At 48.5% G+C, this 19926-nt stretch overlaps 7 protein-coding genes across 7 annotated transcripts; 3 read left to right on the top strand and 4 right to left on the bottom strand.

Annotated features, from left to right (window-relative positions):
* Positions 1 to 156: 156 nt before the first annotated feature.
* BC939DRAFT_475845 (uncharacterized protein) lies at positions 157 to 5610 on the bottom strand (the record flags this gene model as incomplete). The annotated part of the gene is made up of 6 exons (XM_051558539.1): positions 157 to 265; positions 1104 to 3536; positions 3876 to 3990; positions 4081 to 4989; positions 5091 to 5340; positions 5410 to 5610. 6 exons carry the CDS (start codon positions 5608 to 5610, stop codon positions 157 to 159), a joined length of 4017 nt encoding a protein of 1338 aa, XP_051413652.1.
* Positions 5611 to 6987: 1377 nt separating this feature from the next.
* BC939DRAFT_475844 (uncharacterized protein) lies at positions 6988 to 7698 on the bottom strand (the record flags this gene model as incomplete). Its single annotated transcript, XM_051558538.1, has 1 exon — positions 6988 to 7698. One exon carries the CDS (start codon positions 7696 to 7698, stop codon positions 6988 to 6990), a length of 711 nt encoding a protein of 236 aa, XP_051413651.1.
* A 353-nt stretch (positions 7699 to 8051) lies between these two features.
* On the bottom strand, positions 8052 to 8585 carry BC939DRAFT_501831 (uncharacterized protein; the record flags this gene model as incomplete). Its single annotated transcript, XM_051560215.1, has 1 exon — positions 8052 to 8585. The coding sequence occupies one exon, from the start codon at positions 8583 to 8585 to the stop codon at positions 8052 to 8054; it is 534 nt and encodes a 177-aa protein (XP_051413650.1).
* Positions 8586 to 8751: 166 nt separating this feature from the next.
* BC939DRAFT_501830 (uncharacterized protein) lies at positions 8752 to 9774 on the bottom strand (the record flags this gene model as incomplete). Its single annotated transcript, XM_051560214.1, has 2 exons — positions 8752 to 8929; positions 9128 to 9774. The coding sequence occupies 2 exons, from the start codon at positions 9772 to 9774 to the stop codon at positions 8752 to 8754; spliced, it is 825 nt and encodes a 274-aa protein (XP_051413649.1).
* Positions 9775 to 11936: 2162 nt separating this feature from the next.
* Positions 11937 to 13457, top strand: BC939DRAFT_514588 (uncharacterized protein; the record flags this gene model as incomplete). Its single annotated transcript, XM_051561130.1, has 4 exons — positions 11937 to 12114; positions 12742 to 12878; positions 13127 to 13278; positions 13371 to 13457. The coding sequence occupies exons 1-4, from the start codon at positions 12041 to 12043 to the stop codon at positions 13455 to 13457; spliced, it is 450 nt and encodes a 149-aa protein (XP_051413648.1). The 5' UTR covers positions 11937 to 12040.
* A 2404-nt stretch (positions 13458 to 15861) lies between these two features.
* Positions 15862 to 17469, top strand: BC939DRAFT_447056 (uncharacterized protein). The gene is made up of 2 exons (XM_051555043.1): positions 15862 to 17049; positions 17136 to 17469. Exons 1-2 carry the CDS (start codon positions 15894 to 15896, stop codon positions 17309 to 17311), a joined length of 1332 nt encoding a protein of 443 aa, XP_051413647.1. The 5' UTR covers positions 15862 to 15893; the 3' UTR covers positions 17312 to 17469.
* A 34-nt stretch (positions 17470 to 17503) lies between these two features.
* On the top strand, positions 17504 to 18084 carry BC939DRAFT_447055 (uncharacterized protein). Its single transcript, XM_051555042.1, has one exon. It carries the CDS (start codon positions 17693 to 17695, stop codon positions 17906 to 17908), a length of 216 nt encoding a protein of 71 aa, XP_051413646.1. The 5' UTR covers positions 17504 to 17692; the 3' UTR covers positions 17909 to 18084.
* Positions 18085 to 19926: the final 1842 nt, after the last annotated feature.

Genomic DNA, 19926 nt, shown 5'->3' with positions numbered 1-19926 from the left:
AGGACTTCCGCATCCACTACTCGAGGCTCCACACTCTGCACCATAAAGAAAGTCGTACGGCACCGTACGAAAACGGCTGCTTCCCCGATCCCGAAACCTACGCGTTTTTTTTTTTTTTTTTTTTTTTTTTTTTTCAAAAACAGTAGCAGCAATGGTCTAAGGTCCGTCTCTTTGGGCCTGCCTCGGAGCTTGAACGCCTCCACGTTGGACAATTTGCTGGCCCACACCGCGACTCTTGAGGTATTGGAGCTTCGAGCCGGGTATCCTACCACCAACAGCATGTACCCAGCGTCCTGGGCATGTCTCAAGTCGATCTTCTTCTCGCCACCTGCCGTAGCCTGAAGCCCGTTATTCTCACACGGACAAACTGCTTTGCTGATTCCTTGGATCGGGTATGCACACAAGCTTGCGTATGTGCCTTCCTCGAATATCCGGTTAATAACGGATACTACTCGAAGAAGTCCCGAAGCAAACAGGCAACGCGTCACGGAAGGACATATTATGAGATTTGAGGCAGGGTTGGTTCGTGAGATAGGACATGGCGCACACAGACTTCGACGACGCAACTTGAGATCAGGATATAAGGCGGAGACTGTTTGCTCACATGGCTGAGACCAGTGGGGTCGGGAAGGTCAAGTTCTTGAGATTGAATAACACGGATTTCATTGGTGAGCCGCAGGTCTTCCATGACTGGGACATAAGGGCCTTAAAGAAATTGATGGATCAGAGGAGATTGCGATATGAATCTGACTGATGTCTTTCTGGCCATCGACGATGAAGGTATCAAACGGCGGCTGTTGGTCTACATGGTCAAGACCAGTAGTGTCAAGGGCAGCGAATACCAAACTGAATGATAAAGATTCTTTGCGGGGCTGCAATCCTTGCTGACCCAGAAAACGAGGCCATGGAGCAGGTCATTGAAGAGTTTAATCCTTGACATGCTTATTTATTAAATTATGTACATGACGAGGTTAGATTGTTTATGTAGTCTTGTCCTGTATTACTCGTCTCGCCTTTGCTGAGAGACAAGACGCTGCTGTCGCTGTTCCTTCGTGATCCGATCTGCCATTTGCATCAACTGCGCGAAATCAAAGTGCACATACTTTGCCCAATATCGGTGCCGCGACCACTCCAGTGCAGGGTAACATGGACTCGAGATTCCATGGAAAATGCGACTGACCGCCCTCGGAGACAACTCATTTGTTTTTCCTGCAGCACCGCCATATTCGGACATAGTTTGGTTCTGCTGCTGTTGAAGTTGCCATTGCTGGCTCAAAAACACCTTCAGATCGACCTCAACTGCAGATTTCCACTTGCGCTGCAGGTTCGTCACGATCGCATTCTCGTAGCTGTACAATCGCATTGTCTTATCCGCCACAGAAGACAAAGTGGTGGTGGAATCCTTAATATGCGAGAAAAAGTCCTCCGCCGCAGATGGCCCGCCGATTCCCTCGCCCGAATGTTTCGCAAAGTAGTCCTGGATACCTTGGCGTAGGATTATCTCTGACTTGCTGACTCCGTTCTGACTTGATCGGGCTCGCGCTTTCATCCTGGCTCTCATCTGAATATACTCCGGATCCACGTCCTCGTCATATTCGCTGCTCTCATCACCCTCGTTTGCGTCCTCGCTTGCTTCCTCGTTCTGATCATCGTTACCAATGTCCTGGATCTTCGGCCTGTAAACCTCCTGCTGCTGCCAAGTCGGAGTCGCCACAGATTGGAACAACGTGTATACTTGATCCACCTTTGCAACACCTACTCGTTCGACCGCGCACAACTTCTGATACAGCCGATCTGCCAAGGCAACAATAAAGTCGTCATGATCCTTCTCGTATGCGTTCGCATCACGCTCCTGTTCATCCTCGCTGCCAGTTGGCGAGATGGAATATCGACCCTGGGCCTCGTCGACATCCATATCCATATCTGGTCCTGAACGACGATGACCCTTGCGTCTTCGTTGGGCTTCTCGCCGTTGCTGCTCCCGCTTCTGCTGTCGATACTCCACCATGCAATCCCCAGCCTCCTTCAAAATCTCGACGCACAACCCTGGGTCCGTCATCTCAAAAACAGCCCACTTCTTGCGCTTCCACAGTTGCAATTCCTGAAGCAGCTCCGAATAGTTCATATCGCTCTGCTGACACAGGGACATCGTGTCACAGCAATATGCCATCGAAAGTGTCGTTCCTGCGAGCCCCGTCATGTTACCCCTGCGACCCTTTCCATATGATGATCCGCTGTTTGAATTATGTCCTGTGAGCACGCCTTGCTTTAAAATGATGTCGACAAGAGGAATCTTGTCAGCTAGCTCTGAGAGTGCCTCGGACGTCTGAAGGAACTTGACCGTACATTTGGCGGAAATCGAGCCCACAACTTTGATGGGACGAGATGGATCCAGCTCGATGTAGCTTAGTAAAGTTGCAAGGACCTCCTTCTTGATATCAAATTCTTCTTCAGCCAACTCCTCGCGCACCACCACAACGCGCCTGGGATGGAGTACATTGCTCTTGTCCGGTAAAACCATGCCTGCAGCAGGTGGGATGACCAGGATACTCGCTGTAGACAAGATAAGACTCTGCTGCTTGGATTCGGCCTTGTTGCCTGCCTTTCCCATCTTGACGCTCAGGGGTTGCCGATCATTCTGCTTCCTCTTCTTAGCGCCTGGAGAGAGTGCTCCGTCCTCGGATCCATTCTCATCGTTGCCTGGGCGATTCCCGTCAGCTCCTTTGTTGCCAATACCCCGTCGTTTCTTACTAACTGCTTTGGTCGAGCTTCCTTTTCCTGACTGCATTGACAAGGGATCCGCGATGCCCTTCCTTGAGAATAACTTCTTGACTAGGCGCAAGACAGTGCCCCAGTCCATGCCATCCGCATAGGCCAAACTCCGCAGGCGGAGATAGTCGTCCTGATTCAAAAACATATGACAGTAAGCCTTTTCGCCATCACGACCCGATCGCCCAATCTCCTGAACATAGTTTTCGAGTGACTTGGGCATGCAATAATGAATCACACTGCGGATATTCGACTTGTTAAGGCCCAGTCCGAACGCAATAGTGGCGACCAAAATCCTGATGCCGCTTGGTGAGGCGCCCGAAGCCGTGTTGGATCCCAGTGTCCCACCAGCAATGACTCCCTTCTGTGGACCTTCATTCATAAACCGCTGCTGAATCCTTTGCCTATCCTGGGAGGATTTACCAGCATGATAGCTCTCCGTGCTGAAATTTCGCACCCGCAAGAATGCTGCCAATGCATCCGCCTGTATCTGCTTCATAACATATATCAGGATTGAGCCCATGGATGCAAAGCGAGGCGACTGAAGAAGGTGAAGCAATGCCGTCTCACGATCCGTCTCGAGCGACACCGTCATGGCAAGATTTTCACGGATCACCGGTCCTGAAAGGACGCCTGTCGCTCGATCGATATCCAACATAGCGCAAATCGAGTCCTTGGTCCCCTCAGTCGCAGTTCCAGTCAGCCCAAGGACGCACGGCGACTTGAGATCGGTTTTGAGGACGTGGTTCAGGAGCAGATAGGCAGGTCTAAAATTATGCGACCACTCCGAAAGACAATGTACCTCATCCACGCAGAAAAAGGAGATGCGCGGAATCCTCCTTGCCCTAATCAGGCTTAAAAACGATTGACTTTGCAACTTCTCCGGTGAGATGAATAGAATCTTGATCGTGTTTGACGTCAGCTTTTCCATAAAGTCTTTAAACTGGCTTGCCTGTGGGATGCAATATCAAAAGGATTAGAGCGTCGGTTAGATGTCTGGAGCGAAGGAGATCATCTACTGAGAAACATTGCAGCAAGATTGCTCGCAACCTACAGACTGCTCCACGCTCGTCCAACAAGCACCGATGAGTCCAGGTGGTAGGCACCTGACTTGATCGTACATGAGCGAAATCATGGGTGAGATAACCAGTGTCAAACTTGGAATGCCCAGCTTGGAAAAAATGTAAGCAGGGAGCTGATACGAAAGCGACTTGCCGCTGCCTAATTATTCAGAACATGACTTTGTTAACAAAGCGCACGCATACCACGCCACTGAATTCAGGCCGCTTCGGCCAAGGTAATTCAACAAACCTGTTGGCAGAACAAGCAGAGATGACTTGTAGTTCAGGGCCCTCTTGATCGAGTCCAGTTGCCCATCTCTGAAAGAGGGGTACCCCCACACCTTCTTCAAAATGTGCTCCAGATTCACTCTGACTGCCTCAGTTTCCTCCCCCCACCCCGCATCATTACTATCTCCGTGACTCTGTAACTCCAGGGCCTTGACGTATTCCTCGGGATCGTCCACATCTCCGACCTGTGCCTTCAGATATCTCGACGATACAGTAACAACATATGGGTCCGTAATATCATTTACATTGCCGTACCATGGCATGTCGCCAAGGTGGTCATCATCACCCTCGATTTCCATATCACCATCCACAATATTCATCGCCAGCGTAGCATCGTTGAAATCATTGTCGAATTCGGTTCTCCAGCTTTCGTTATCAAACAACGTCCGTCCGCTTCCGGGACCTCCTGCACCATAACTTCCAAACTTGGAGCCGCCAAACCGTGGTCGACCACGAGCACCGCCTTTCCTAAACCCTCCTCTTTGCAGATTATAGGCCACAAAATTGCCATCACTGCCAGATCCGCCATACTTGCTGGGTACAGCCCGTTTAGGTCCTGCTCGTCCTTGTCCAACACCTGGCGCCCGCCTATCGCTCTTCACCATTGGTCTATTAGAGTTGGCCCATCCGAACGGAACTGACTCCTCTGTGTTGCTTGGTTTGGCCTTGCTAGTAATACCGCTCACCCCAGGCTCATTTGCAGATACAGCAGGTGCTTCAGTGGTGTTTGAATTCTCCTCCTGATTGACCGCAGGCTCGTTCTTATTCTGGTTCGTAGTTGACTCTAATTCATCGGTCTTGACAGGTCTGCGCTTACGAGGTGTCTTCACAGGACGGGCTGCCTCAACCTTCTCCGAAGGAGCAACAGCAACTGAACATCATAAAAAGAGAGAAGTTGCGATGATCAGCAATAGAACAATGCGAAGAGCAGTAACTTTTTTAGCATTCAACAAATGTGATATGTGCACGTACTGCGATGGAGGCGCGTCGACCTCTTTTGGGTATATTTCTTTTTAGGCAGCGGCTTCCTTACAGGTCCAAATGGGTCCGTCTGTTGGTCGTCTTCCGCTTCGTTCTCCTGGTCCTCCCAGTTATTTTCATCCATAGGATCAAGCTCACCGACCAAAGCACCACCACCGGAGTCGATGATGATGGTGTCCTTGACAGACTGGTGATTAGCAGGAGGAATTCTGAACGCATCACCAGATTGCTTCTTCTGCTTCTGTCCAAGAAATTCCCGCTCGAACTGTTCGTCATCCTCCTGACTCGGCATGAAGAGTGTAGAACGTACCTGTCGGCGTCGATAATGAGAGTGAAATCCCGGTGGGACAACAAAGGTGCTAATATCGGACTTTGCACTTCCAGGCGTCGTTTGTGAAAATGTCAAGCTGGGCTGCTGGCTGGGTGTCCGTGGAGTTGACGTCAAAAACATAGATCTCCGGCCAGAGGGAGTCATGGACCCAGGAGAGCTACCAGAGCTAGGGAATGCCATGTTTGCCAAAGGCGTGCGTCGGAGCGATTCCTGCTGCCGCTGTTGTGAACCATTTGCATCCTCCCACGGATCATGCAAGTCGAATCCCTGAACCATACACCCGTCTAAAAGAGAGCTGTCGCGATTGGACTCTCTGTCATCGGCTATTGACATCGTATCCATGGCTTCATGGACACTATTCTGATGCAATCCTGCCTTTAGTATCGGAGATCTTCCTGAAGAGATGTTAAATGGGTTGACCGGTTCAATCGCGCTGTCTTTGTATTCATCTTCTCTACGGTGTAATGTTGGCGAGTGTTGGTTTGCATATGCAGCGTGAGAACTCTGTAAATCCAACGTTGGACGCCGAATAGAAGGCGATGATGGATGCGATACGCTCGACCGTCGAAATAATGAACGCGCCATTTTGGCGGCGCCCGATTTATGAGGAGTCGAAAGTAGGGGGCTCGTCATGAATAGGACGTCCGGCGCAAGGTCAGTGTTGCCGGGTGTTAGCGAAGCGTTGGCCAATTGAAGCGTCCCTCCTGATGATGGCTCCAGATCCTGCGCAACTGGTGCAGTTGTCGAGCGAATGGGTCGCCTGATTCTTCGGTTGTTCATTCCCCCGAATGCTGGCGAAGTCCTCGAACGAGAAGGCGACTGGAGTGGGTTTGGTAGATACAGAGATGATATCTTTTTGGATGGTGTCCGGAGCAGCTGCGAAGGAGTCGTCGGTCGATGCAGAAGGTCATCGTCGCGCTGAGTTATGTGTATCGTTGGTGAATGACTCTCAGCGACCAATTCCTGCGCCATTGCCTGCATGCTCTCCTTCATTTGCTCATTGATGACAAACAGCGACGACGTCGGCGATTTGAACGATGGTGAACTAAGCAATGATCTCCGAGCAGCACCCATAGACGGCGAGAGGAGGCTGTGTCTGGTACGTTGGCCCTTTGGTGTTGTTGAGCCAGCGGACGCGAGGAATTGATGCCGGTCTTCCCCATTCCTATTGATTCTGCTCGGGGACATCATCCCAGCGCCATTGACCACCGTTCGTGGGGAAACAAACTCGACCTCATGATTCCTTCCTGGTGTCCCTGTCGGCGTCCTCGTCACTGCTGAGGCATGGTGTGTCCGATATTGCTTGGTTGGTGTCCTTGGGATAGAACTACTGCCACTCGAGAGGTCAGTGAACCCAACAGCTTCAGCAGGTGGTTTCACGATGACTTCTCGCTCCTTCGGCTCCTTCTGTTCCTTCTCCTCTTTTGCTGCAAGTGCCTTTTTTATTTTCGCGTAGGTCCTATATTTTCGCACTATGAAGGTCATGCAGATATTATGGGTAGTGGATTAGCTTGTGTTGACATTGTTTGAAGACCATGAAGTGGGTTGAAAAGATGATTAACGCTTACCCATGGCCTCATCTTTTGTAATATCATCCTGTGTTGCTGTGCGCTGGTGCGTGTTCTTGAAATTGGCTTCCCATGCCTTCAACTCCTTGCGAGATCGCTTTAAGTCTTCCACAGTAACACTGCTGTAATCGAGCGTGTCCCCTGATCGCTTGGATTTTGAGGTGCGAGACTGGAAATGCCTTGGCTGTGGTGGTGGCGTCTTTGCCGTGGGTTCTGACGGTCGTGATGAATCGATGTACGTTGAAGATGACGATCCTTGGGATGGGGCAGTTGAGGCGGTCGGAGCGGTGGTTATATCGCTATATGAGCGCTCCTCCTGTACAACATATGGCCGTTTCTTGGTCGCTATCGGCTTATTGCTGATTAAGAATGGGTTATCGTCGTCCTCCTCGAACGCGCGTGCGATCTGTGCAACAGACCGGCGCTCCCGCTGCCGATATGAGGCTGGGGACGAGTCCTGCATTGTGGTCTTTGCTGGCTGGGTCAGAAAAGGGTTGTCCTGGTCCATGAATTGATGTTGGGTCGAGGACACTGCGGTAGCAAGCTCCTCATGTAAGATTGAGTCTGATGAGTGGACATAATGGTGTTTGCCACCAATTTCGACCTCGATAGTTTGGCTCGAACTGAGGGTCTGGACCGGTGATGGCCGCGCGTACGTTGGTGGGGTTATGTCTCGATATGCTGAAGAATCGTGGTCCATGGTGAGTTCGAGGACATGCACCCGTTGCAGAGAGACCAAGAATGATTGAATGAATGAGTATGAAGGCGGCTATGGCGTGAACTTGAAAGCGAATGGTAGGCAGACCTTGAAAAGAAAGACGCGTTTGAGAGCAACACAAAAAGCCACGGTCAAAACAAATGCAGACGACCCCTTAAACGCGTTTCAATCTACGCGCGACGCGACGCGTCTTTTTTTTTTCTTTTTTTTTCTCCTAGAATCTATGGTTTCTGGTCGCTTCCAAATGACATAATGCCTTCCCTCACAAATAACTATAGTACTATATTTTTACGTGCGTCTCGGTTTATCATAGCAATGGCTTGATCCAAGTCCGCTCAATGAGTACCACGCAACTTTCGTTCCGCGTGCGCGCTTGCGGCTGCTGCATTAAATCGCCAGAAAAGTCCTAGCCTCAAGCAGCGCAACTTTTCCTGTTCCAACCACTCCACAACCTGGTGCTTCCAATATACAGCTGGCGGATGATGCATCAACGTCGTTGTTGGGATATGATGTTGGATCATGGTCAGTGGCGTTGTCGATGAGGATATGACCTGAGAGACCGATGGTGGTATCGTTGACTGGAACGATGACACATTGGATATTGAAGGAGTCGAAGCAGGGGTTCTCATCATTGCCGTGAACAATGTCTCATTTCCGGTGGGTGATGTATGAGTTGAACTCGCTTGTGGATTGGAGTGAAGTTCTGGCACAATGGATCGGTCGACAATGGGAATGGGTTGCACGGTGTTACCAGCACCAGGACTGATATTCATATTGACATTGCTGCCGTCATTGTAAATGATGCTGTGTGTTGTAGCCATTTTCTGTACGATCCGGCGGTGGTGTGGCAGAACCAATGGCGAAGGCATCTGTAATCCCGGTGTAATTGTTGATAATTTTCGCTTCGACTCAGCAGACCCGAATGTCTCAGTTCTTGAATTTAACAAAGAGATGTCCTCTAAGCTCGCACTCCTTGCATGTTTTGGCTCCATTCCATTCGCATGCAGAAAAAGAGGTCCCTCTTCATTGTTGTCTTCAGTCCTCGTAGGATTCTGTGATCTCGATAGGAGTGGCAGTCTTGGCTGCGATTCCTCTCCAATGAGGAACTGACGATGCTGACGATGATGCTGCCCTTCCTGTGGTTGACAGTTTGTGCTGATCGATGTTGGTGGTGAAGGCAAATGTTTTTGGATAGCAAATACCGACCCGGAGACTGTTAGATTGTAGGTTAACTTCCACAGCACTGCATCATTAGCTATGAGACTAGAAAGTAATACCAAGGTAGACCTCATGTTAAATTTCAACTGCGTGGGAAATAAAGACGTTCAGGAATTGAATTTGTAAAAACGCCAGGTAGGCGCAATATGGTATTTTCTGTTTATCATCTTTAGATGTTCTCATGAAGACTCACCTGTAGAACCGCCGGTTGACCTGCATCGATCGACCCAAATCCTTACAATTCCGTGCAAGGATGTAAAAGATAATCCTCCAGACATCATCTACCAGATCAACACGCATTGTGAGGCCACCACTATTCTTTGCCCTACTGGATGAATGGAGCGATAGACCACTAGTCGATGTAGTATCTGATCCATTTAAAACAATACAGCTATCGGCATGCGGGCTCGCCCCTGGTGCAGCTGCTCCAACTGAAGCCGAGTTTCGCAACTGCTGAAACCCAAATTGACTTGAATGACATGGTAGCGACTTTTGTTGTCTCTGCTGATACTGCTGCTGATGGCGAAATAATAGTTGACGCTGCTGTTGCTGTTGCAATCGCTGCTGCTTCTGAATGCATATTAATTGATTTTCCTTCTGTACGACAAGGGCATCAATCCCATGTGGTATCGAAGATGCACTCAAGGACGAGAAAAGAGCGCTGGATGTGGTGTCAGCTGCAACAGGCGCTGTTGATGTTGCTGCTCCGGATGTAGTGGAAGAAGACACTGCTACTGTGGATGTCGAGTGGGATGACCAGGCCATGTCTGTAGTTGTGGTCTCGAAAAGAATGTTGCTCTCTGATGACGAGAGGGCGTGTTGAGCAATCGCTGTCGGCATCCTGTTACTGTCCAGCAGTGGTATGGTTGGTAGTAGTGAAGAAAAGGGAGGGAGGAATAAAAGGGTGAACCACAGTTATTCGGAGGAATGAATTTGTATTTTAGGGGCAACGTCGAATGGTTGGACAGCGATGACCCATACGACGTGAAGGATATAGGGGAGATTGTTTTTTTGCGGGAAGATGTGGAGGAGGGACGAAGAGATAAAATTACACTTAAATGGATTGAAGCTTCAGGATACAAAGGACAATTTCGACCCGGACCGGCCAGCTCTTGAATAGCGTTTGGAATACACCACACACAACAACCTTTATCAGTTCAATCCTATCGCGCCAATCTGCTCCTAGTTCTTCTTAGTCCTGCACTTAGTTTTAGCTAAACTGCATTCTGGTCTTCAGCTTCAAACGATAAAAAGCGACTGGACTCACCAAAGTTTCCTAGACATACTTGAGGTGCAGTATTTCCTTAGAATGCAATCCTTTTACGAATCGCCGCAGCCCACGCCCACGGACACAACACGTTCGATAGGCTCTTCTCATGCTATGCATCATATATCGGCCGGGAGTGGAAATGACAAGGAAAGACACCACTTTCTTACAAGCTCGATAAGGAACAGTGCCAAAAGGACTACGATAGCTTGTTGGTACAGGGAACCATGGGACTTTCGAACAATTCCGCAGTTTCGATTATCAGGAAATCGATGAAACGCCATAGAACGCGTAAGAAAACTCGGACGCTGTTGTTGCTCTTTTTCTCTTGGTTCGATCATTAATTTTTCATCATGTAGTGGCTGTTGAATGTATGACGAAGTGACTAAAATGCATTGGCTTTAATCAATCGAGGGCTATCTAACCACATTTTCTTCGCTCATTTGAAGGCTTGGATTTAGCGATTTCGACAGATCATGATGCAGAGGAGCAGATTCCGGTTACTCACTCCAACAAAGGAACTTCTGGCTTGACTGAGAAAGCGGTGAGTTCAGTGCTCTTTGATAATTGAGGCTGTCGATTGTTGGAATGATGGCTAGAAGTCCATGTATCTTACGCGTGTGGGTTTGTTTTAACATCTTTCCTGTGCGCCAACGGTGTATGATCCAAATAGGCACCATCCAGTTTCTCTCAGATCTCCACTCTACCAACGACCTTAAAGAGCCACGAGTGACATCAGTGTCGCATGAATCGGAGGTGCTTGAGGTGCAAACCCCGCCCAATCCTGTGTTGGTGAGCACTAGGACCGTTATGGCCATGATCGATGTGATCGTGGAAGAAAGGGTCCTGACACTCTCAATACTTTTATCTAACGGTGCCTTTGGCTCGGTCCATAGGATGGCGATTCTGTGAACTCGGATGAAAACGTGGAAAACATTCAATCTCATCAAAGAGACAGTGCCTAAGGAGCAAACCTCAACAACAACAAAAAAGGATGGTGCAAGAGGCGAGTTGAAGGATTTCACAATTCTAAATAGATTACGAGGTTAATAAGGACAAAGCTTCGTTTCTCACCTTTTGTTGCTACGTCTGTAATTCTCAAGTGGTAGCAAACCGTCCGGCGGCATGCAATCGGAAGGCTCCACAGCTATACCAAGGCACGCAAACAAGGACCAAATTAAATTTCACCAAAGGAGGCTCGATGGCAAGGATAAATTATTCTTGTTTTTTGACGCGTCTCTTTTCACGCCAGTTTTGTCTATGCCTACTAAACTGGTGTCCATTTTAATCGGTCATGACCGCCAGCTAAGAAGATCCAAGTCTTTCGACCTTCAGCAATTTTCTAGAGGAAGATCAAGGTGACTCCTCCCCCGAGGGTTTGTAACAGGTGCAACCTTTGTGTTTCGATGCTGTGGACGTTATCTATCAATCACTCAGGAGCAAGACATGGCTGGGAAGTATCGAGAAGCATCTTTTCATTACGAAAGGTAGACATACCATTTTTGACTGCTATTCTGCTTGTCGATCTTACTTTGCGTGGTGCAAGCCAGGGTATGCTAACCAAAAACACAATTCTCATTTAATTGGGATGCTGCACTTATTTTGAAAGAGATATCATTAACTGAGGGACGCAGCCAAAGCGTTTGTCAACCTTGGTATGGGCTACTCTTGCATGCCCGCAATCGAGTAAGTAGCAGGGAGTCTTTCAAGCAAACTCAAACTAATAAGGCGAATATCTATGTTACTGAGGATCATTCGATCACCAATTCGTGCCAGCTGAAAGAAACCTCAGGGGCGGAAATTGTTTAATGGAAAGGACCATTAAGCAGGTACCACAAAATGCTCTACGAATTCATGTTCGTGCTCCTGACACAACAAGTCCCACTCGCCAAGGTGCAGGAGAAAGACGTGCAGTAAGTACATGAGCAAAGCGCCATGGATTTAGAAAGATTTGATCCATCTTGCTATGGCTTTATGTACCATCGCTTGATCTAACTCGTTGGATTGTAGTGTTGCTCTATCCGGGATTATAAATGGTCGTATGCATAGGACCCAGGATCATTTTGAAGCGGATCTTTTAAAGAAAACCAGAGGCGAATGTCGTTGAGACAATTTCAGTGATCCGGTATTCATTCCAGGTCTTGAAGAGACACTACAACCATTGCAGGATGCGTACGCAAACAGGAGAACGAGCGGTCTTATTGATCAGGTAAAAATGATGATTGGTCAAGGCGCCAAATCAAGGATGGGAAATACGTCCACTCCTTCAATCCGACTCGCAACTCTTGACGTCGTGCGCCACATGTATGTTGAATACCCTCCACTGATTGAAATCGCATGGCCATGGTCACATCACTGTAACACATTCTGCACAGCTTCAAAGTGAACCTTAGTGAAAGAATGAGTGAGGCCAAAATTGTCGCCGTTTGGGAATATGTCCTAAACTCGTTGGCTTGAATTTCGAGTCGTAAGTATTTAAGGATCATGGATTTGTTTTGATGTGCTCTATTTTGCTTAGTACTAATCTATCTCGTTTCTAGTGGCGAGTTGGCCAGCCATGCCACGAAGTGGCAGAGGAATATTCTGCATTCGGGAATGGAATCAGATATGGGGACTTTGGTCTATGGCCGTAAGGTGGATTTACAATGTCGGGTGGGCAATATCGAGCTCAGCAATAGTGAGTTCAAACGCTGCGATTCATCACACCGACAGGTCGACATCCAATTCAGGAAGAATCTGAGAACCAATCAAGCGATGCTTCTTTACCTGCAGTCCAAGCTTGCTGTTTCGCTCGAGGAATTTGATATATTAGCTCTGATGGACACGGTAACATGTGCTTTTTTGCTACCTCCCTGCCTCTTTTTTTTTTTTTTTTTGGTAATACATGCTTGTGTGCTAACCTTTACTTGAATATATGTACTCTAGGATGGATTGCCAAAGTTTTTTGCCTGAAGCAGCTTGACGGAGTCTTTATAAGCAACCTTGTAACGAACCATGCTCCTCGCATTCCACATGATGAGGCTACCTGGAGGGTATTTTTAAAAGGCCATACGGTTGCCACGCTGTATAATTATGTGGTAAGTATTGTTCTTTACACTGTCGCATGAATTGGTTATGGACATTATGGCATATCTGGCAAGAAACTATAGTCATGTTGTATAATTTATAGGAACGCCTGAAAAAATCAAAGTTAGTAGTGGAGGACAGAGTGATCGAAGCTCGCACATCCAACGACAGCACGAGCCAGCTCTTCTGATAAGATTGATGGCGAAGGGCTCTTTCACGGAATCATATGAGGACCGTTGTGGCTACTCACCGTATCTGACTCTGGTCTCCTCCCTACCCCTACCCCTATCCCCCCCTTCCATCCACAGGGGCATGCGGGCACCTGGACACTAACATAGCTGTACACCAAAGCCGTGGCAGAAGCCTACGGGCAACTGCTTGTACATCAGTAATAAAAGTTAATAGAAGTCGATTGTCTTCGCTGCCTGCCTCTGTGATTTATGCTGCCCTGGCTTTATTAGTAAATCCAGTCATATCTTGAAAATAAAAAAGTGTAAAATGGTGGTGTGTTGTACTGCGGCCGGGGATCATTAACATAATTCTAGGACTTCGCATGGTTGAAAAGGAACCATGGTGCTGTGGCCCATGGTTACCGAGATACAAGCGAGCTGAAGCCGGTGATGACATTTTGGTGGCAATGTCTAGTATGAGTGGATGAGGCTCGAACCCAGAGTGGAGTGATCACTATCATGACTCGAGGACATTACACGGTCGAAAAGAGCGTAGTTCAGAGTTGAGATTGGTCCTAGGAATCATTGTACTGGGACCTGTGGTTATCGAGATGCATGCGAGCTAAAGCCGGCGATGGTACTTCTGCATATCCATCCGTGGGCTCCTTACGCGTTACACGACTCTATCCAAGCGTTCATATTCCTCCATGAAGCGGGCTCATTGTGCGTGACACGGTACCATGCAAGCAACCATGTTCCTCCATGTGCTTCAAACGCAATTTTATGCCTGCTCTATGCTCCACGCTCCACGAATCTACGCGTCTTGATGCGTTGGGAGCTGCAAGGATAGCTGAGAACGCAATGGAACGGGTTACAACAGACTGTAAAGGGGGGGTCCAACTGAGGTATTGTGTGTGGCAGGGCAGGTGGGCGCGGGGAGGCAATTGACATGGGCGGTAAGGAGTTGTCGTGCGTTGGAAGGGAGGGGGAAGAGGCCTACGTGTGATGAAATTGAAATTAAGCTTTACCTGCTGCGCCACCACAGCCACAACCACCGTATCTGTGTCGACAGATGCCTTAACCATGTACTGTGGCGGTTCCCTGCGCGTTTTTAAAACCCGTAAACCCGTGCGAGACTCATGAGTAAGTGTCTCTTCTATACTAACGTAAGCTTCTTAATGTACGATCGGTAAGAGAAAAGAGAGAGAGGAGACGTTGTTCTTACGAACAAATCTATAAAACAATGGGCTTAATCTCAGCATATCGTAGCAACAAGGCTATTCTGCTGCTTACAATACCCCGTTCAATAGGACTCATCTGCAATGGACTTATTCTTCCAATATTTGAAATTAACATTAGCAGGAACCTCATGAAGCCTTTCCACTCCACAAGGTCACCCCACGTAGTATTTACTCAGGACCCGAAGGTTTATTCATATTCAACTGAAAATCGGAAAAGTCGATAATCATCGCGTTCTAGCACGGATTCTGACTTAGAAGAGTTCAGCCATAACCCAACGGATGATAGCTTCGGGCCATTGCCTGCTCAGGCAGGCCCAAATATTAACTATCTGAATGACTGAATGAACAGTTCCTCTCGTACTATTACTGCAACATTTCATCAGTAGGGTAAACCTAACCTGTCTCACGACGGTCTAAACCCAGCTCACGTTCCCTATCACTGGATGAACAATCCAACGCTTACTGAATGCTGCTTCAGTATGATAGGAAGAGCCGACATCGAAGGACCAAAAAGTAACGTCACTATGAATGCTCGGCTTCCACAAGCCAGATATTATCCCTCTGTCATAATATTGATTGAGAGCTACCCCGCAAAAGAGGAAGCGGTAAGACGCGAAATGACACAGCAAGCAGGAAATAGAGGAGCATGACATAGGGGGTTCTTTTTATACTCTCCCCTTGAATCACAACTGGGGTTTTCCTACAGGTTTTTCGCAACTCACACAATTCTCATGAGTTACACAGTGTAGGCTGCGAAAGTCCCCTCATTTCTGGTGGAGAGTTCGTACTGCTGGAGTCCAGCTCAGGAAGTCGTGAACTATATATTTTTTAAAATAGTGCTGGCGATTCAAAAATTCCTATGCATGAGTGAGAATGATTCTTCGTCATCACATCATCTACATTGATTCTCTCTATTCGATCTGGACTGGGCGGTGCAGAGATCAAGGGCCGACGATGCAGGATTCTGTCGGCTCTCCTGGCGACCATCGCTTTTCTTGAGGAGGGCTCTCTGTTGCTGCCTGTTGTGCATCCAATGGAGGTACATGGATGTGTATGCCGCCTTCCCACTAGCGTGCATACGCCTTAGAACATGTCCCCACCATCCCGCCGTACCCCCGACGCGCTCTCCTTCCTCTTATAAGGCGCTCATATCCCGACTCTTCAACTCATTCTCTCATTTTACATCTCCCCCTCATTCTCTCTCTCCCATTCCCTATGAACCCCCTCCTACTACCAGAGATCCTTCTCCACCTCCGCCGACTTATTCCCTCGTGGACTACTCCTCTACATAAAGGACTCGTTAGGAATTTCAGGCCGAAAACCTTACTGGCCTGTCTGCTTGTCTGCCGCGCATGGAATACAGCTCTTCATCCTCTTCTGTGGCACGTCCTCGACACCAACCAAGAAGAATCTCGATATGCTAGGATCTCAGCCGACACTTTCTCCAAGAACGCTCGCCATGTCCGCATTTTTATCGGAAACCCTCCAGTCTTCGGCGCCGCACACTGCCTCCCGAACCTTGTTGAGCTCTCCTTCTGGACCCCCAACAGAGACGACTCTACATCTGAGGAAGACACTGCCAGATGTAATATGCTGGCCCTGAACTCACATATCCGCAAGCTGACTTGGGAAGGACCCCTGGATCTCCAGCCTCTTCGGACAGAACCCCTCACGCAGCTCTCTTGGCTGACCCATTTGCGACTCTACCAATGGCAAGGTTCTGGCGGCGCACTGAAGCGTGTCCTCGACGCAGTAGCCGCTACATTGATCAGTCTGCAGCTAGACCATGTCCATGGTGTGGAGGACACGGGCCTCGAGAACGTGTGTTTGCCGCTCGTGACAAACCTCGACATAACTCTCACCAGCATGCCCACCAGCGCGCCAAGTCAAGGTCTTTGGGAATTGGTTCGTCGGTGTCCCAACTTGCTCAGCCTGGAAGCGTCTCTCGATATGCTTATTTGGATCCAACTTTATCAGCAGCCGACATGGCCATCCACCTGGCTAAGGGCAAGTGCTCCTCCCTCGTTGACGTCGCTGGAGTTCACCAATCTCAGGACAGAGACAGAAGTCCTGGAGGCGATACAGAGTATTCCAACACTCGCCTCTTTCAAATGCGAGGTTTCTGCCATGAGTGTCGCCATTGCCAGAACCTTGGTGAGTTGTCATGCTCGCACTCTAAGGAGGATCCATCTAAAAATGTTTTCGGGAGAGAGATTCTGCATCGAGTCTTGCGCCATCTTGCTAGAGTCGCTTCCTGAGCTGGAGAGCCTGCATATCGATGACTGCTCTTGCAATATCCCAGAGGAAGAGTTGCTCGAGAGGATCTTTCGGCAGCCCTGGCTGTGTATTGGCTTGAAGGAGCTCTGTCTGCCTTATTTGCAGATTTCATTGCCATTATGAGAAGTTGAGATCATCGAACAGCCATTCATCTCGTTTACTCCGCCATCGCCGGTTTACCTTGGCTTTGGATGGTACATGCATCGGCAAAAGATGGGTGTATATGCGACTTGGCAACACGCGTTCTTTGCGCGACGACTGTTCTAGCATGTGCAGGGAATGCCGGAGCTGAGATGGGTCAGCATCAGTCAGACCGAGTACATCCGAAGCAGTGTTCCGAAAGAGTTGAATCTTGAGGGCCTTATGGTTCGTGAAGGGCTAGGTGTTGTATACACTGTATACAACATAGTGAGATATTTAACAGGCGGTTTCTGAGCTATCTATATGTTTATTTACTGCATACGATATAGACAGACTAGTAGAGTAGTTTGGTTATAGAGTCTTTATAGCACAGTTCTGTGCAATAAATCTCTACCATGCTTCTGTCCCGATTATACACTTGCCCTTTATTAGCTTGAAATAGTCCTGACGAGAATACAACACTAAGCCAGAACATTTTTCGCGTAACTCCAGCCATTGAGGGATTCTTCGACTACGACAGCCATTCCAAATGACACGCCGGCGATGGATCAAAGTCAAGTCAACAGCAGCAACCCAAGAAAAGAGGGTTCAACCCCATGGCCAAGACACATATGGTATCGAACGCGTACAAGGGTCATGTCAAAAAGTTGAAAGCCGAGTTGATTTACAAGGCCAAGGTCAAGAGTGACCATGCCAAGGTCTTGAAGCAGGCAGACGATAATACCCCAGAGTTTCACAAGAAGGTAGAGAGCCAACAACCATTTAGAAGAGGCATTGTCACGGCCTCTTCACTGTTGTTGCCTCCAGATTGATTGATCTTTGTTCGGAAATAGATCTTCGGAGAGAGGATCATTGTTGTCTAACCCGGCCCCAGCATCTAATACGCACTTGGTTGACCGGCACATCGGCCATTCAGGATTCGAATTTGCAGGAAAGCACATGGGTCGAAGGCGCTTCAGACGAAATAAACTGACCCATAGATGTGAACGATACCAATGAATCATACATGACGAGAGTGAACGTGAAGACACATGTAAACGCACCATATCAATTCCGTTTGTGCTCCGTCTCCTCAAACGCGAAGACGTTTTCTTCCGCTCCGCTCTTCTCATATACTGACCCTGCACCCTGCTTTATCCACAACTTTCAACCCCACCCAATCCATGAAGCACTATGTAAGCATGGCGTCGCCTTCAATAGGAAGAACTTTACCCATTCTCAATGACAAAACTACCCTGCGAGCACTTATCCCAACAAGAGCGTGGGCCTGATTGGGGTTTCAAGTATCTCCATCAACAGTCAGAGAGCAGAAATGATCGTGGTTACAAGGCCACTTTTGGAGCACTGACGTGAGAGCAACACAGGTTGATGCATATAATCTTTCACAGAGGATCAAATCGATGTAAGCCATCAGGTAGACAACGGTTGACTTTATAGTAAAAGTGCATGTATTGGGAAGGCCAAGAAGTCTGTGAACTGGTCGGAGGTACAAAGCACCGGATGTATCACAGAGAATCGATGGACGTTGGGTTGGCACAAAGGCATGAATACCATGAGGGATTTTAGGCCTTCATGTGTACAGTACATGCAGCGCAGAGCACACAATGTCCACCGAAATGCAGGCTGAGTTTGACTTACTGGTGAATCTGAGGTCCTGCGAGCGCAATGGTCCTTCTCAGTGGCTCCCTCTTGCCATAGGGGAGTGTCGACATTATGGTCGATGAGGGGGAGGACGATAATGACGATCCTTCAGCTTCGACTTCCCCTCCAGACAACCCAGAAAACGGAGTTGCTGAGGCTGTACAGAGCGATTTTTATTCTGCAGAAACGAGTGATACTGAGACCCAGTATAACCGCGTTGATCAACCCTGAGGCCCAGCACAGCCGCGCTGATCAGCCCTGAGACCTTTGCTGCTCCACGTTTTATGGAATGCTGCTCAGGTTTGCAAACGATGGAGCCGCTATCAGACGTCCTTCCCTACCAGGACTTGATTTCTCCTAGAGAGTCGCCGGCCGTGGCGTAAGTCTTGTTATTTGTAATGTCCAATGTTTCCTGCCTGGGACACTTACTGTGTGGTTGAATCTCATTGTCGTACATGTGCCATGGATGGGCTCCACTCTCAGTCACTTAGCTCATTGCTGCCTACCTGGGTAATCGCTGTGCGCGTGAAATACATAGCCGTACTGTACACTCCCCTCTCAGTTGGAGAGGCAAAATGGGACACTAAGTGAATTTTCTATATTTCTGAGCATATGATTGGCCGTAATTCAATTTAGTATTCAATAAGGGGCGAAGTTTACTTAAGTCCAAGCTTGAAGTTAAGTGAACAAAAGATTATACGTCACCCTTTCGCTCTGTCTTTTTCCCCATCACCATCATCATGACTATACTCCATGACCCATAACACACCAAACAAGTGCAAGCAAGGGTAACCGTCGATTATATTCTGCCTGTCAAGCTCTTGCCTTCAGAGTCTTATAAGTCTCAGCTCTCATCATAGCGCGCATGCACACGTCAAGTCTTTACCTGGAGCTCTTGTCCACGAAACAGCTCGATCTCATGCGCCGCCGACTGCGGCTAGAGATCGAGTTGTTTGCGGTTGCCTCTGAAGTTTGCCACCCTCTGGCCACAGCCCTCTTGAGCAAACGAGATTAGAGCGTCTGCAGCGAGGCCCTTTGAGGTAGCTCCGGACGTTTCGGTCTACGTTCTGTAGAGAGTTTGGTCGCCTCGCCTAGGCGGCCAGGATTATGGTTCACTAGGGGTGGTGCCGCTGCCTTGAACAATATTAGCCAAGGTCTCCTACTCTTTTCAGAGATAAGCTGATGCTTG

This window comes from Gamsiella multidivaricata (genome assembly GCF_025024155.1).
Source record: "Gamsiella multidivaricata strain RSA 2152 chromosome Unknown BC939scaffold_22, whole genome shotgun sequence".
NCBI classification, from domain to species: domain Eukaryota; kingdom Fungi; phylum Mortierellomycota; class Mortierellomycetes; order Mortierellales; family Mortierellaceae; genus Gamsiella; species Gamsiella multidivaricata.
This window is presented reverse-complemented; position numbering and strand designations above follow the sequence as displayed.

Bases quoted from the DNA above. Each gene is read 5' to 3' on its own strand.
- BC939DRAFT_447056 (XM_051555043.1), top strand. From the start codon at position 15,894: ATGAACCCCCTCCTACTACCAGAGATCCTTCTCCACCTCCGCCGACTT. The intron at 17,050-17,135 runs CTTATTTGCAGA...TCGCCGGTTTAC, and splicing joins CTTGAAGGAGCTCTGTCTGC to CTTGGCTTTGGATGGTACAT.
- BC939DRAFT_447055 (XM_051555042.1), top strand. From the start codon at position 17,693: ATGGCCAAGACACATATGGTATCGAACGCGTACAAGGGTCATGTCAAA.